At 51.3% G+C, this 18,133-nt stretch overlaps 1 protein-coding gene across 2 annotated transcripts in view; it reads right to left on the reverse strand.

Annotated features, from left to right (window-relative positions):
• Positions 1-1,524: 1,524 nt before the first annotated feature.
• The window catches only part of LOC141172172 (protein DDI1 homolog 2), a 29,968-nt gene continuing 13,359 nt past the window's right edge, over positions 1,525-18,133 (reverse strand). The window contains exon 9 of one of the 2 annotated variants that reach the window (XM_073656088.1): positions 1,525-3,398. In XM_073656088.1, the coding sequence (XP_073512189.1) occupies positions 1,846-3,398 (1,553 nt within the window). In that variant the 3' untranslated portion in view covers positions 1,525-1,845. The remainder of the gene's footprint in view (positions 3,399-18,133) is intronic. The other variant, XM_073656089.1, reaches the window with a different exon arrangement.

Here is an 18,133-nt window from a genome sequence, read left to right on the forward strand (position 1 = left end):
CAGTTCCCACTCTTCATACTTATAGTCGGGGTTTCTCAGCCTTTGTATTGACTAGGAGGCAGGATACATCTTCCCAGCAGAGTGGCAGACGTTCCCACCAGAGAATGGACCGGTTGCCTTTACTTCCCAACACCCGGGAGGAGCGGGACGGAGTGGCAGATGGCCCTGCTGTTCCACTCAAGTCTATGACCCTGGTGCTGCCCACTCCTCTCACTCGGCTGTCCTTGTCAGCATCTTCTGTGGAGCGATGAGGGGCTCAGAGGTGGCACCCACCTATTTTACAGGCATTACCTAATGAATGGATAAGTGGCTGCTCTTCTAAGTCTCTTCACATCTGCATCACGACTTCTACCACGAAGCAGTGTCTGATGCATCACATGACTGATGTTGGCGGCAGCCGGAAAGGCAAATTAATAATGGGGTCAGTCGGGGCGTCTGGTGGGACCAGCAGCCTTGCTGTCACGGGTGTGTCAGGTGTAATAGTCGCTCTGGGTCTGGCTGTAGAATGTCACTGCGCTTGGCATTGCAGACACCTTCTTAATCCTTCTTCATGACCCAGCGGCGACCTCCCTCCTACTGCTGATTGACACACTCTTGCATGGGAGTTAAAAACTCTGTTTGCTCCAGGCAATTGCCGGTGATACTTCTATGTTCTGTTGTGCATGCTTGGAGCACTAGCTGTTTCTGGCTTCTTCTCTGGTGCCCTTGGAGGACAGTTGGTGTTACTCCTCTGGTGTCTGCTCAAGCTAAGTTAATCCCCTTTGCTTGTCTACCTTGTTGTCTTTAGTTTGTAGTGGGGCCTGACCAGTGCTCACTCCTCCCTATCTAGGGCCTAGCTCTAGGGATATACAGGGTTTAGGGTCCTGCTCGGCGATTGGTGTGGAACCTATATAGGGTCAATAGGGTGATATTAGATCTGCCTTGGGGTCTCCACTCCCCCTTTCCCTAGTGTTTGGGCTTCCTCCCCCTCTTTACTTCGTGTTGCAATTAGTCTTTCCCACACCTTGTGTGACATCTGCAGGCAGCTGCGATCTCATCAAAGACGATGTAACGACGGCCTACGAGACAAGCATCCTGTGCGGCAGGAGATCGGCAGGCTCCTGTTCAGAGGGTGACAACAGAAAGCAATAGCTCAGATTTCACTGCAGCGGAGGAGGAACAGAGGCGGTTTTCTGGAGCGGGATGGTCGCCGTCGGTGGATACAGCCGCCTCATGCAGATATTTCTCTTATGTATTCCCGTGATGGTGGCACCACCCCGCACGTGACCGGGCAGAGCTGACTCATGCATCATTCAGTGACTTTCCTCACCTTGACTGGAGCTGCATTAAAGCTTTTCCTCCAGTCACATCCAGAGCTGCGTTTAATATTCTGCCGCCGCTTGTAAGCAGACACATGACCTCACCGAGCTCCCACAATGCACTACAGTCTTACGGTCCCGACGGGCGTAATCAAACGCGATTGTGGCTGCAGCTTTGGATGTGACCACAGCAAAAAAAAAGGAAACAAATAACCAAACCATGGTGTAAACATAAAACTTTTTACTTTGTTGTGAGTGGGCGGAGGAGACGGCGCTCCGGGAAACTGATAGAAAACGCATCATTATGGCTCTGGGGTTTCTGTAGACTGCCCCCTACAGCTCGGGCGTTGCACCAGCAGGGGTCCTGATTTCGGCTGCTTTCATGGCTACAGACAGTCCTGTCGGGATCTCGCCCACAGGACGACATTCAGGGCGACCGCCGCAGAGACAAGGCTGCAGACCCCAGCGAGCGGGTCCTGTCCTTCGGTGGCTGCCAGGAGCGGAGATCTCCTACAACGGCCTGCGGAGGTGGCACAGCTGCACTCGCTTATGTGGGCACTACAATGTTCTTGGCGAGTAAAGCGAGCAGCGCCAGCTCCACGTCCCCGTCAGCTCTTTCCAGGGCTACAAGGGCATCCTGCCTGGTGAACCCCGCGGCCACAATGTGCTCCACCGCAGAGGGCGGATCTATAGGGTGCATAGAGGGGCTCCGTTCACAGACCACCCCCTCAGGGTCAGCGCTTAGTCCTGGATGCCGCTCATACCCTGCCGCTGAGTCTCCGGAGATACTCGCGGCCCCAGCGATCGCCCCATGGTTCAGCACAGCGTCAGGCAGGGGCTGATCAGGAGCAGATCTACCTACAGACTCCATGCAGTCACTAGAACAGTCTCCGGGGATATCGGCCACGTTACGCTCAGCGACTCGGCCGCTCCAGCCGTTCTGCTCAGATTCCTGATGAAGGTCTTGATTCAATTCACTACAATCGGCCCCAGAGCGATGAGCGCCATCCTCCCCTCCGGCCCGCTGACCGCTGAGGACCACCAACTTATGCAGTTCTTTCAAAGCGGAGGCCAGGGAGAAGCACCCGTCCTCCCCATCATGGCCGCCGTCCTCCCCATCCTGGCCGGAGGCGGCCACTGGCTTCGGGCAGTCTTGCGCGGTCACACTGCACGCGTCTTCAGACCTCTCGGGATTAGGGGGGAGGTTGGTACAGGACAGGTTTTGGCACTCCGGACCCTGGATAGTGAGGATCCCCTCAGATCTGCAGCCATCAAGATCAGGAATCACTTGTGTGTCCAATTCCATCATGTCTTCAGTGATGGCACAAGGGGCCGGCGTCACTTCTCCACCTTCCACTGGGGACGATGTGGAAGGAGGAAGCGCGGCCATAGGATGAGGCCTTCGCTCAGATTCCTCATAAGCCGCTGAGCCAGCATCGGAGGTCAGCGTGGGCCCCAAGCCCCGATCAGCAGCAGAGGTCAGCGTGGGCCCCAAGCCCCGATCAGCAGCAGAGGTCAGCGTGGGCCCCAAGCCCCGATCAGCAGCAGAGGTCAGCGTGGGCCCCAAGCCCCGATCAGCAGCAGAGGTCAGCGTGGGCCCCAAGCCCCGATCAGCAGCAGAGGTCAGCGTGGGCCCCAAGCCCCGATCAGCAGCAGAGGTCAGCGTGGGCCCCAAGCCCCGATCAGCAGCAGAGGTCAGCGTAGGCCCCAAGCCCCGATCAGCAGCAGAGGTCAGCGTGGGCCCCAAGCCCCGATCAGCAGCAGAGGTCAGCGTGAGCCCCAAGCCCCGATCAGCAGCAGAGGTCAGCGTGGGCCCCAAGCCCCGATCAGCAGCAGATGATGGAGAATCTGAAGACTCTGCTCCGGGGAGGTCATCAGTGACTGCAGATCTGAACGCATCGGACATGTCACCCGTATGCCCACTGCCGCCTGGATGGAAGTCGCCGCTGCAGGTGACATCTGCACAGGGAACGTCTGTGGCACCGGATGGGGTGGGCACTGGAGAGGCAGGTGGGATGGTGTCTGAAGCGTGGGCAGGGTGGCCAGATCCATCCAGCGGTGGCACCAGTAACGGACCTGCCTCTGAGGTAGATTCCTTGTCTGCAAAGGAGAAAACAAGAATCATTCATCACAGCAGGAGATCCATCCATCACCAGAGATCAGCGGTGACATCACTGAGAATGCCTCCTATCCATCACTAGAGATCAGCGGTGACATCACTGAGAATGCCTCCTATCCATCACTAGAGATCAGCGGTGACATCACTGAGAATGCCGCCTATCCATCACTAGAGATCAGCGGTGACATCACTGAGAATGCCTCCTATCCATCACTAGAGATCAGCGGTGACATCACTGAGAATGCCGCCTATCCATCACTAGAGATCAGCGGTGACATCACTGAGAATGCCTCCTATCCATCACTAGAGATCAGTGGTGACATCACTGAGAATGCCTCCTATCCATCACTAGAGATCAGAGGTGACATCACTGAGAATGCCGCCTATCCATCACTAGAGATCAGAGGTGACATCACTGAGAATGCCTCCTATCCATCACCAGAGATCAGCGGTGACATCACTGAGAATGCCGCCTATCCATCACTAGAGATCAGCGGTGACATCACTGAGAATGCCTCCTATCCATCACTAGAGATCAGCGGTGACATCACTGAGAATGCCTCCTATCCATCACTAGAGATCAGCGGTGACATCACTGAGAATGCCTCCTATCCATCACTAGAGATCAGCGGTGACATCACTGAGAATGCCTCCTATCCATCACTAGAGATCAGTGGTGACATCACTGAGAATGCCGCCTGTCCATCACTAGAGATCAGAGGTGACATCACTGAGAATGCCGCCTATCCATCACTAGAGATCAGCGGTGACATCACTGAGAATGCCTCCTATCCATCACTAGAGATCAGCGGTGACATCACTGAGAATGCCTCCTATCCATCACCAGAGATCAGAGGTGACATCACTGAGAATGCCGCCTGTCCATCACTAGAGATCAGAGGTGACATCACTGAGAATGCCGCCTATCCATCACTAGAGATCAGCGGTGACATCACTGAGAATGCCTCCTATCCATCACTAGAGATCAGCGGTGACATCACTGAGAATGCCTCCTATCCATCACTAGAGATCAGTGGTGACATCACTGAGAATGCCGCCTGTCCATCACTAGAGATCAGAGGTGACATCACTGAGAATGCCGCCTATCCATCACTAGAGATCAGCGGTGACATCACTGAGAATGCCGCCTATCCATCACTAGAGATCAGCGGTGACATCACTGAGAATGCCTCCTATCCATCACCAGAGATCAGCGGTGACATCACTGAGAATGCCTCCTATCCATCACTAGAGATCAGCGGTGACATCACTGAGAATGCCTCCTATCCATCACCAGAGATCAGCGGTGACATCACTGAGAATGCCGCCTATCCATCACCAGAGATCAGCGGTGACATCACTGAGAATGCCGCCTATCCATCACCAGAGATCAGCGGTGACATCACTGAGAATGCCGCCTATCCATCACTAGAGATCAGAGGAGACATCACTGAGAATGCCGCCTATCCATCACTAGAGATCAGAGGTGACATCACTGAGAATGCCGCCTATCCATCACTAGAGATCAGCGGTGACATCACTGAGAATGCCGCCTATCCATCACTAGAGATCAGCGGTGACATCACTGAGAATGCCTCCTATCCATCATGACTAGAGATCAGCGGTGACATCACTGAGAATGCCGCCTATCCATCACTAGAGATCAGAGGTGACATCACTGAGAATGCCTCCTATCCATCATGACTAGAGATCAGCGGTGACATCACTGAGAATGCCGCCTATCCATCACTAGAGATCAGCGGTGACATCACTGAGAATGCCTCCTATCCATCATGACTAGAGATCAGCGGTGACATCACTGAGAATGCCTCCTATCCATCACTAGAGATCAGCGGTGACATCACTGAGAATGCCTCCTATCCATCACTAGAGATCAGAGGTGACATCACTGAGAATGCCTCCTATCCATCACTAGAGATCAGCGGTGACATCACTGAGAATGCCGCCTATCCATCACCAGAGATCAGCAGTGACATCACTGAGAATGCCTCCTATCCATCACTAGAGATCAGAGGAGACATCACTGAGAATGCCTCCTATCCATCACTAGAGATCAGAGGAGACATCACTGAGAATGCCGCCTATCCATCACTAGAGATCAGCGGTGACATCACTGAGAATGCCTCCTATCCATCACTAGAGATCAGCAGTGACATCACTGAGAATGCCGCCTATCCATCACCAGAGATCAGAGGTGACATCACTGAGAATGTCTCCTATCCATCACCAGAGATCAGCGGTGACATCACTGAGAATGTCTCCTATCCATCACCAGAGATCAGCGGTGACATCACTGAGAATGTCTCCTATCCATCACCAGAGATCAGCGGTGACATCACTGAGAATGCCGCCTATCCATCACTAGAGATCAGCGGTGACATCACTGAGAATGCCGCCTATCCATCATCAGAGATCAGCGGTGACATCACTGAGAATGCCTCCTATCCATCACCAGAGATCAGCGGTGACATCACTGAGAATGCCGCCTATCCATCACTAGAGATCAGCGGTGACATCACTGAGAATGCCTCCTATCCATCACTAGAGATCAGCGGTGACATCACTGAGAATGCCGCCTATCCATCATCAGAGATCAGCGGTGACATCACTGAGAATGCCTCCTATCCATCACCAGAGATCAGCGGTGACATCACTGAGAATGCCGCCTATCCATCACTAGAGATCAGCGGTGACATCACTGAGAATGCCGCCTATCCATCACTAGAGATCAGCGGTGACATCACTGAGAATGCCTCCTATCCATCACTAGAGATCAGAGGTGACATCACTGAGAATGCCGCCTATCCATCACCAGAGATCAGAGGAGACATCACTGAGAATGCCGCCTATCCATCACCAGAGATCAGAGGTGACATCACTGAGAATGCCTCCTATCCATCACTAGAGATCAGCAGTGACATCACTGAGAATGCCTCCTATCCATCACTAGAGATCAGAGGAGACATCACTGAGAATGCCGCCTATCCATCACCAGAGATCAGCGGTGACATCACTGAGAATGCCTCCTATCCATCACTAGAGATCAGAGGAGACATCACTGAGAATGCCTCCTATCCATCACTAGAGATCAGAGGTGACATCACTGAGAATGCCTCCTATCCATCACTAGAGATCAGAGGAGACATCACTGAGAATGCCTCCTATCCATCACTAGAGATCAGAGGAGACATCACTGAGAATGTCTCCTATCCATCACCAGAGATCAGCGGTGACATCACTGAGAATGTCTCCTATCCATCACCAGAGATCAGCGGTGACATCACTGAGAATGCCGCCTATCCATCACTAGAGATCAGCGGTGACATCACTGAGAGTGCCGCCTATCCATCATCAGAGATCAGCGGTGACATCACTGAGAATGCCGCCTATCCATCACTAGAGATCAGCGGTGACATCACTGAGAATGCCTCCTATCCATCACTAGAGATCAGAGGTGACATCACTGAGAATGCCGCCTATCCATCATCAGAGATCAGAGGTGACATCACTGAGAATGCCTCCTATCCATCACTAGAGATCAGCGGTGACATCACTGAGAATGCCTCCTATCCATCACCAGAGATCAGAGGTGACATCACTGAGAATGCCTCCTATCCATCACTAGAGATCAGCGGTGACATCACTGAGAATGCCGCCTATCCATCACCAGAGATCAGCGGTGACATCACTGAGAATGCCTCCTATCCATCACTAGAGATCAGCGGTGACATCACTGAGAATGCCTCCTATCCCTCACCAGAGATCAGAGGTGACATCACTGAGAATGCCTCCTATCCATCACTAGAGATCAGAGGAGACATCACTGAGAATGCCGCCTATCCATCACCAGAGATCAGAGGTGACATCACTGAGAATGCCTCCTATCCATCACTAGAGATTAGCGGTGACATCACTGAGAATGCCGCCTATCCATCACTAGAGATCAGCGGTGACATCACTGAGAATGCCTCCTATCCATCACCAGAGATCAGCGGTGACATCACTGAGAATGCCTCCTATCCATCACTAGAGATCAGCGGTGACATCACTGAGAATGCCGCCTATCCATCACCAGAGATCAGCGGTGACATCACTGAGAATGCCGCCTATCCATCACCAGAGATCAGCGGTGACATCACTGAGAATGCCTCCTATCCATCACCAGAGATCAGAGGTGACATCACTGAGAATGCCTCCTATCCATCACTAGAGATCAGCGGTGACATCACTGAGAATGCCGCCTATCCATCACCAGAGATCAGCGGTGACATCACTGAGAATGCCGCCTATCCATCACCAGAGATCAGCGGTGACATCACTGAGAATGCCGCCTATCCATCACCAGAGATCAGCGGTGACATCACTGAGAATGCCTCCTATCCATCACTAGAGATCAGCGGTGACATCACTGAGAATGCCTCCTATCCATCACCAGAGATCAGCGGTGACATCACTGAGAATGCCTCCTATCCATCACTAGAGATCAGAGGAGACATCACTGAGAATGCCGCCTATCCATCACCAGAGATCAGCGGTGACATCACTGAGAATGCCTCCTATCCATCACTAGAGATTAGCGGTGACATCACTGAGAATGCCGCCTATCCATCACTAGAGATCAGCGGTGACATCACTGAGAATGCCTCCTATCCATCACCAGAGATCAGAGGTGACATCACTGAGAATGCCTCCTATCCATCACCAGAGATCAGAGGTGACATCACTGAGAATGCCGCCTATCCATCACCAGAGATCAGCGGTGACATCACTGAGAATGCCTCCTATCCATCACTAGAGATCAGAGGTGACATCACTGAGAATGCCTCCTATCCATCACTAGAGATCAGAGGAGACATCACTGAGAATGCCGCCTATCCATCACCAGAGATCAGCGGTGACATCACTGAGAATGCCTCCTATCCATCACTAGAGATTAGCGGTGACATCACTGAGAATGCCGCCTATCCATCACTAGAGATCAGCGGTGACATCACTGAGAATGCCTCCTATCCATCACCAGAGATCAGCGGTGACATCACTGAGAATGCCTCCTATCCATCACTAGAGATCAGAGGAGACATCACTGAGAATGCCGCCTATCCATCACCAGAGATCAGCGGTGACATCACTGAGAATGCCTCCTATCCATCACCAGAGATCAGAGGTGACATCACTGAGAATGCCGCCTATCCATCACCAGAGATCAGCGGTGACATCACTGAGAATGCCGCCTATCCATCACTAGAGATCAGAGGTGACATCACTGAGAATGCCGCCTATCCATCACTAGAGATCAGCGGTGACATCACTGAGAATGCCTCCTATCCATCACTAGAGATCAGAGGTGACATCACTGAGAATGCCGCCTATCCATCACCAGAGATCAGCGGTGACATCACTGAGAATGCCTCCTATCCATCACTAGAGATCAGAGGTGACATCACTGAGAATGCCTCCTATCCATCACTACAGATCAGAGGTGACATCACTGAGAATGCCGCCTATCCATCACTAGAGATCAGCGGTGACATCACTGAGAATGCCCCCTATCCATCACCAGAGATCAGAGGTGACATCACTGAGAATGCCGCCTATCCATCACTAGAGATCAGAGGTGACATCACTGAGAATGCCGCCTATCCATCACCAGAGATCAGCGGTGACATCACTGAGAATGCCGCCTATCCATCACCAGAGATCAGAGGTGACATCACTGAGAATGCCTCCTATCCATCACTAGAGATCAGCGGTGATATCACTGAGAATGCCGCCTATCCATCACCAGAGATCAGCGGTGACATCACTGAGAATGCCTCCTATCCATCACTAGAGATCAGCGGTGATATCACTGAGAATGCCGCCTATCCATCACTAGAGATCAGAGGTGACATCACTGAGAATGCCTCCTATCCATCACTAGAGATCAGCGGTGACATCACTGAGAATGCCTCCTATCCATCACCAGAGATCAGAGGTGACATCACTGAGAATGCCTCCTATCCATCACTAGAGATCAGCGGTGATATCACTGAGAATGCCGCCTATCCATCACCAGAGATCAGCGGTGACATCACTGAGAATGCCTCCTATCCATCACCAGAGATCAGAGGTGACATCACTGAGAATGCCTCCTATCCATCACTAGAGATCAGCGGTGATATCACTGAGAATGCCTCCTATCATCACCAGAGATCAGAGGTAACATCACTGAGAATGCCTCCTATCCATCACCAGAGATCAGAGGTGACATCACTGAGAATGCCGCCTATCCATCACCAGATATCAGAGGTGACATCACTGAGAATGCCGCCTATCCATCACCAGAGATCAGCGGTGACATCACTGAGAATGCCTCCTATCCATCACCAGAGATCAGCGGTGACATCACTGAGAATGCCGCCTATCCATCACCAGAGATCAGCGGTGACATCACTGAGAATGCCGCCTATCCATCACCAGAGATCAGTGGTGACATCACTGAGAATGCCGCCTATCCATCACTAGAGATCAGCGGTGACATCACTGAGAATGCCGCCTATCCATCACCAGAGATCAGCGGTGACATCACTGAGAATGCCGCCTATCCATCACTAGAGATCAGAGGTGACATCACTGAGAATGCCGCCTATCCATCACTAGAGATCAGCGGTGACATCACTGAGAATGCCGCCTATCCATCACCAGAGATCAGCGGTGACATCACTGAGAATGCCGCCTATCCATCACTAGAGATCAGAGGTGACATCACTGAGAATGCCGCCTATCCATCACTAGAGATCAGCGGTGACATCACTGAGAATGCCGCCTATCCATCACCAGAGATCAGAGGTGACATCACTGAGAATGCCGCCTATCCATCACTAGAGATCAGCGGTGACATCACTGAGAATGCCTCCTATCCATCACCAGAGATCAGAGGTGACATCACTGAGAATGCCTCCTATCCATCACCAGAGATCAGAGGTGACATCACTGAGAATGCCTCCTATCCATCACTAGAGATCAGTGGTGACATCACTGAGAATGCCTCCTATCCATCACCAGAGATCAGCGGTGACATCACTGAGAATGCCTCCTATCCATCACTAGAGATCAGCAGTGACATCACTGAGAATGCCGCCTATCCATCACCAGATATCAGAGGTGACATCACTGAGAATGCCGCCTATCCATCACCAGAGATCAGCGGTGACATCACTGAGAATGCCGCCTATCCATCACCAGAGATCAGCGGTGACATCACTGAGAATGCCGCCTATCCATCACCAGAGATCAGTGGTGACATCACTGAGAATGCCGCCTATCCATCACTAGAGATCAGCGGTGACATCACTGAGAATGCCGCCTATCCATCACCAGAGATCAGCGGTGACATCACTGAGAATGCCGCCTATCCATCACTAGAGATCAGAGGTGACATCACTGAGAATGCCGCCTATCCATCACTAGAGATCAGCGGTGACATCACTGAGAATGCCGCCTATCCATCACCAGAGATCAGAGGTGACATCACTGAGAATGCCGCCTATCCATCACCAGAGATCAGAGGTGACATCACTGAGAATGCCGCCTATCCATCACTAGAGATCAGCGGTGACATCACTGAGAATGCCGCCTATCCATCACCAGAGATCAGAGGTGACATCACTGAGAATGCCTCCTACCCATCACTAGAGATCAGCGGTGACATCACTGAGAATGCCGCCTATCCATCACCAGAGATCAGAGGTGACATCACTGAGAATGCCGCCTATCCATCACCAGAGATCAGTGGTGACATCACTGAGAATGCCGCCTATCCATCACCAGAGATCAGCGGTGACATCACTGAGAATGCCACCTATCCATCACCAGAGATCAGAGGTGACATCACTGAGAATGCCGCCTATCCATCACCAGAGATCAGAGGTGACATCACTGAGAATGCCGCCTATCCATCACTAGAGATCAGCGGTGACATCACTGAGAATGCCGCCTATCCATCACCAGAGATCAGAGGTGACATCACTGAGAATGCCTCCTACCCATCACTAGAGATCAGCGGTGACATCACTGAGAATGCCGCCTATCCATCACCAGAGATCAGAGGTGACATCACTGAGAATGCCGCCTATCCATCACCAGAGATCAGAGGTGACATCACTGAGAAAGCCGCCTATCCATCACCAGAGATCAGCGGTGACATCACTGAGAATGCCACCTATCCATCACCAGAGATCAGAGGTGACATCACTGAGAATGCCGCCTATCCATCACCAGAGATCAGAGGTGACACTGAGAATGCCGCCTATCCATCACCAGAGGTGACATCACTGAGAATGCCTCCTATCCATCACCAGAGATCAGAGGTGACATCACTGAGAATGCCGCCTATCCATCACTAGAGATCAGCGGTGACATCACTGAGAATGCCTCCTATCCATCACCAGAGATCAGAGGTGACATCACTGAGAATGCCGCCTATCCATCACCAGAGATCAGAGGTGACATCACTGAGAATGCCTCCTATCCATCACCAGAGGTGACATCACTGAGAATGCCTCCTATCCATCACCAGAGATCAGAGGTGACATCACTGAGAATGCCGCCTATCCATCACTAGAGATCAGCGGTGACATCACTGAGAATGCCGCCTATCCATCACTAGAGATCAGCGGTGACATCACTGAGAATGCCTCCTATCCATCACCAGAGATCAGAGGTGACATCACTGAGAATGCCTCCTATCCATCACTAGAGATCAGTGGTGACATCACTGAGAATGCCGCCTATCCATCACTAGAGATCAGCGGTGACATCACTGAGAATGCCGCCTATCCATCACCAGAGATCAGAGGTGACATCACTGAGAATGCCGCCTATCCATCACCAGAGATCAGAGGTGACATCACTGAGAATGCCTCCTATCCATCACCAGAGGTGACATCACTGAGAATGCCTCCTATCCATCACCAGAGATCAGAGGTGACATCACTGAGAATGCCACCTATCCATCACCAGAGATCAGAGGTGACATCACTGAGAATGCCTCCTATCCATCACCAGAGATCAGAGGTGACATCACTGAGAATGCCTCCTATCCATCACCAGAGATCAGAGGTGACATCACTGAGAATGCCTCCTATCCATCACCAGAGATCAGAGGTGACATCACTGAGAATGCCTCCTATCCATCACCAGAGATCAGAGGTGACATCACTGAGAATGCCACCTATCCATCACCAGAGATCAGAGGTGACATCACTGAGAATGCCTCCTATCCATCACCAGAGATCAGAGGTGACATCACTGAGAATGCCACCTATCCATCACCAGAGATCAGAGGTGACATCACTGAGAATGCCTCCTATCCATCACCAGAGATCAGAGGTGACATCACTGAGAATGCCGCCTATCCATCACCAGAGATCAGAGGTGACATCACTGAGAATGCCGCCTATCCATCACCAGAGATCAGCGGTGACATCACTGAGAATGCCGCCTATCCATCACCAGAGATCAGAGGTGACATCACTGAGAATGCCTCCTATCCATCACTAGAGATCAGAGGTGACATCACTGAGAATGCCGCCTATCCATCACTAGAGATCAGCGGTGACATCACTGAGAATGCCTCCTATCCATCACTAGAGATCAGCGGTGACATCACTGAGAATGCCGTCTATCCATCACTAGAGATCAGCGGTGACATCACTGAGAATGCCTCCTATCCATCACCAGAGATCAGAGGTGACATCACTGAGAATGCCGCCTATCCATCACCAGAGATCAGAGGTGACATCACTGAGAATGCCACCTATCCATCACCAGAGGTGACATCACTGAGAATGCCTCCTATCCATCACTAGAGATCAGCGGTGACATCACTGAGAATGCCTCCTATCCATCACTAGAGATCAGCGGTGACATCACTGAGAATGCCTCCTATCCATCACTAGAGATCAGCGGTGACATCACTGAGAATGCCGCCTATCCATCACTAGAGATCAGCGGTGACATCACTGAGAATGCTGCCTATCCATCACCAGAGATCAGCGGTGACATCACTGAGAATGCCACCTACCCATCACCAGAGGTGACATCACTGAGAATGCATCCTATCCATCACCAGAGATCAGCGGTGACATCACTGAGAATGCATCCTATCCATCACCAGAGATCAGAGGTGACATCACTGAGAATGCCTCCTATCCATCACCAGAGATCAGCAGTGACATCACTGAGAATGCCTCCTATCCATCACCAGAGATCAGCGGTGACATCACTGAGAATGCCTCCTATCCATCACCAGAGATCAGAGGTGACATCACTGAGAATGCCTCCTATCCATCACCAGAGATCAGCAGTGACATCACTGAGAATGCCTCCTATCCATCACCAGAGATCAGAGGTGACATCACTGAGAATGCCGCCTATCCATCACCAGAGATCAGAGGTGACATCACTGAGAATGCCTCCTATCCATCACCAGAGATCAGAGGTGACATCACTGAGAATGCCTCCTATCCATCACCAGAGATCAGCGGTGACATCACTGAGAATGCCGCCTATCCATCACTAGAGATCAGAGGTGACATCACTGAGAATGCCTCCTATCCATCACCAGAGATCAGCGGTGACATCACTGAGAATGCCGCCTATCCATCACCAGAGATCAGCGGTGACATCACTGAGAATGCCTCCTATCCATCACCAGAGATCAGAGGTGACATCACTGAGAATGCCTCCTATCCATCACCAGAGATCAGCAGTGACATCACTGAGAATGCCTCCTATCCATCACCAGAGATGAGCGGTGACATCACTGAGAATGCCTCCTATCCATCACCAGAGATCAGCGGTGACATCACTGAGAATGCCTCCTATCCATCACCAGAGATCAGCGGTGACATCACTGAGAATGCCGCCTATCCATCACCAGAGATCAGCGGTGACATCACTGAGAATGCCTCCTATCCATCACCAGAGATCAGAGGTGACATCACTGAGAATGCCTCCTATCCATCACTAGAGATCAGCGGTGACATCACTGAGAATGTCTCCTATCCATCACTAGAGATCAGCGGTGACATCACTGAGAATGCCTCCTATCCATCACTAGAGATCAGCGGTGACATCACTGAGAATGCCTCCTATCCATCACCAGAGATCAGCGGTGACATCACTGAGAATGCCGCCTATCCATCACCAGAGATCAGCGGTGACATCACTGAGAATGCCTCCTATCCATCACCAGAGATCAGCGGTGACATCACTGAGAATGCCGCCTATCCATCACCAGAGATCAGCGGTGACATCACTGAGAATGCCTCCTATCCATCACCAGAGATCAGAGGTGACATCACTGAGAATGCCACCTATCCATCACCAGAGATCAGCGGTGACATCACTGAGAATGCCTCCTATCCATCACTAGAGATCAGCGGTGACATCACTGAGAATGCCGCCTATCCATCACTAGAGATCAGCGGTGACATCACTGAGAATGCCTCCTATCCATCACTAGAGATCAGCAGTGACATCACTGAGAATGCCTCCTATCCATCACCAGAGATCAGTGGTGACATCACTGAGAATGCCGCCTATCCATCACCAGAGATCAGAGGTGACATCACTGAGAATGCCTCCTATCCATCACTAGAGATCAGAGGTGACATCACTGAGAATGCCTCCTATCCATCACTAGAGATCAGCGGTGACATCACTGAGAATGCCTCCTATCCATCACTAGAGATCAGCAGTGACATCACTGAGAATGCCTCCTATCCATCACCAGAGATCAGCGGTGACATCACTGAGAATGCCTCCTATCCATCACCAGAGATCAGAGGTGACATCACTGAGAATGCCTCCTATCCATCACTAGAGATCAGAGGTGACATCACTGAGAATGCCGCCTATCCATCACTAGAGATCAGCGGTGACATCACTGAGAATGCCTCCTATCCATCACTAGAGATCAGCAGTGACATCACTGAGAATGCCTCCTATCCATCACTAGAGATCAGCGGTGACATCACTGAGAATGCCTCCTATCCATCACCAGAGATCAGCGGTGACATCACTGAGAATGCCGCCTATCCATCACCAGAGATCAGCGGTGACATCACTGAGAATGCCTCCTATCCATCACCAGAGATCAGAGGTGACATCACTGAGAATGCCTCCTATCCATCACCAGAGATCAGAGGTGACATCACTGAGAATGCCGTCTATCCATCACTAGAGATCAGCGGTGACATCACTGAGAATGCCGCCTATCCATCACTAGAGATCAGCGGTGACATCACTGAGAATGCCTCCTATCCATCACCAGAGATCAGCGGTGACATCACTGAGAATGCCTCCTATCCATCACCAGAGATCAGAGGTGACATCACTGAGAATGCCGCCTATCCATCACCAGGGATCAGAGGTGACATCACTGAGAATGCCGCCTGTCCATCACCAGAGATCAGAGGTGACATCACTGAGAATGCCTCCTATCCATCACCAGAGATCAGAGGTGACATCACTGAGAATGCCTCCTATCCATCACTAGAGATCAGCGGTGACATCACTGAGAATGCCTCCTATCCATCACTAGAGATCAGCGGTGACATCACTGAGAATGCCGCCTATCCATCACCAGAGATCAGAGGTGACATCACTGAGAATGCCGCCTATCCATCACCAGAGATCAGAGGTGACATCACTGAGAATGCCACCTATCCATCACCAGAGGTGACATCACTGAGAATGCCTCCTATCCATCACCAGAGGTGACATCACTGAGAATGCCTCCTATCCATCACCAGAGATCAGAGGTGACATCACTGAGAATGCCGCCTATCCATCACTAGAGATCAGCGGTGACATCACTGAGAATGCCGCCTATCCATCACCAGAGATCAGCGGTGACATCACTGAGAATGCCACCTATCCATTACCAGAGGTGACATCACTGAGAATGCCTCCTATCCATCACCAGAGATCAGAGGTGACATCACTGAGAATGCCACCTATCCATCACCAGAGGTGACATCACTGAGAATGCCTCCTATCCATCACCAGAGATCAGAGGTGACATCACTGAGAATGCCGCCTATCCATCACCAGAGATCAGAGGTGACATCACTGAGAATGCCGCCTATCCATCACTAGAGATCAGCAGTGACATCACTGAGAATGCCGCCTATCCATCACCAGAGATCAGAGGTGACATCACTGAGAATGCCTCCTATCCATCACCAGAGATCAGCGGTGACATCACTGAGAATGCCTCCTATCCATCACTAGAGATCAGTGGTGACATCACTGAGAATGCCGCCTATCCATCACTAGAGATCAGCGGTGACATCACTGAGAATGCCGCCTATCCATCACTAGAGATCAGCGGTGACATCACTGAGAATGCCTCCTATCCATCACTAGAGATCAGAGGTGACATCACTGAGAATGCCGCCTATCCATCACTAGAGATCAGCGGTGACATCACTGAGAATGCCTCCTATCCATCACTAGAGATCAGAGGTGACATCACTGAGAATGCCTCCTATCCATCACTAGAGATCAGCGGTGACATCACTGAGAATGCCTCCTATCCATCACCAGAGATCAGAGGTGACATCACTGAGAATGCCACCTATCCATCACCAGAGATCAGAGGTGACATCACTGAGAATGCCACCTATCCATCACCAGAGATCAGTGGTGACATCACTGAGAATGCCGCCTATCCATCACCAGAGATCAGAGGTGACATCACTGAGAATGCCTCCTATCCATCACCAGAGATCAGCGGTGACATCACTGAGAATGCCACCTATCCATCACCAGAGATCAGAGGTGACATCACTGAGAATGCTGCCTATCCATCACCAGAGATCAGAGGTGACATCACTGAGAATGCCGCCTATCCATCACCAGAGATCAGCGGTGACATCACTGAGAATGCCGCCTATCCATCACCAGAGATCAGCGGTGACATCACTGAGAATGCCTCCTATCCATCACCAGAGATCAGCGGTGACATCACTGAGAATGCCTCCTATCCATCACTAGAGATCAGCGGTGACATCACTGAGAATGCCTCCTATCCATCACCAGAGATCAGCGGTGACATCACTGAGAATGCCTCCTATCCATCACCAGAGATCAGCGGTGACATCACTGAGAATGCCGCCTATCCATCACCAGAGATCAGCGGTGACATCACTGAGAATACCTCCTATCCATCACTAGAGATCAGCGGTGACATCACTGAGAATGCCTCCTATCCATCACCAGAGATCAGCAGTGACATCACTGAGAATGCCTCCTATCCATCACTAGAGATCAGCGGTGACATCACTGAGAATGCTGCCTATCCATCACCAGAGATCAGAGGTGACATCACTGAGAATGCCTCCTATCCATCACCAGAGATCAGCGGTGACATCACTGAGAATGCCGCCTATCCATCACTAGAGATCAGCGGTGACATCACTGAGAATGCCTCCTATCCATCACTAGAGATCAGCGGTGACATCACTGAGAATGCCGTCTATCCATCACTAGAGATCAGCGGTGACATCACTGAGAATGCCTCCTATCCATCACCAGAGATCAGAGGTGACATCACTGAGAATGCCTCCTATCCATCACCAGAGATCAGCGGTGACATCACTGAGAATGCCGCCTATCCATCACCAGAGATCAGAGGTGACATCACTGA

Source organism: Phyllobates terribilis, unplaced genomic scaffold (genome assembly GCF_046119375.1).
Source record: "Phyllobates terribilis strain yellow unplaced genomic scaffold, ASM4611937v1 Scaffold_12__6_contigs__length_324123572, whole genome shotgun sequence".
NCBI lineage: Eukaryota > Metazoa > Chordata > Amphibia > Anura > Dendrobatidae > Phyllobates > Phyllobates terribilis.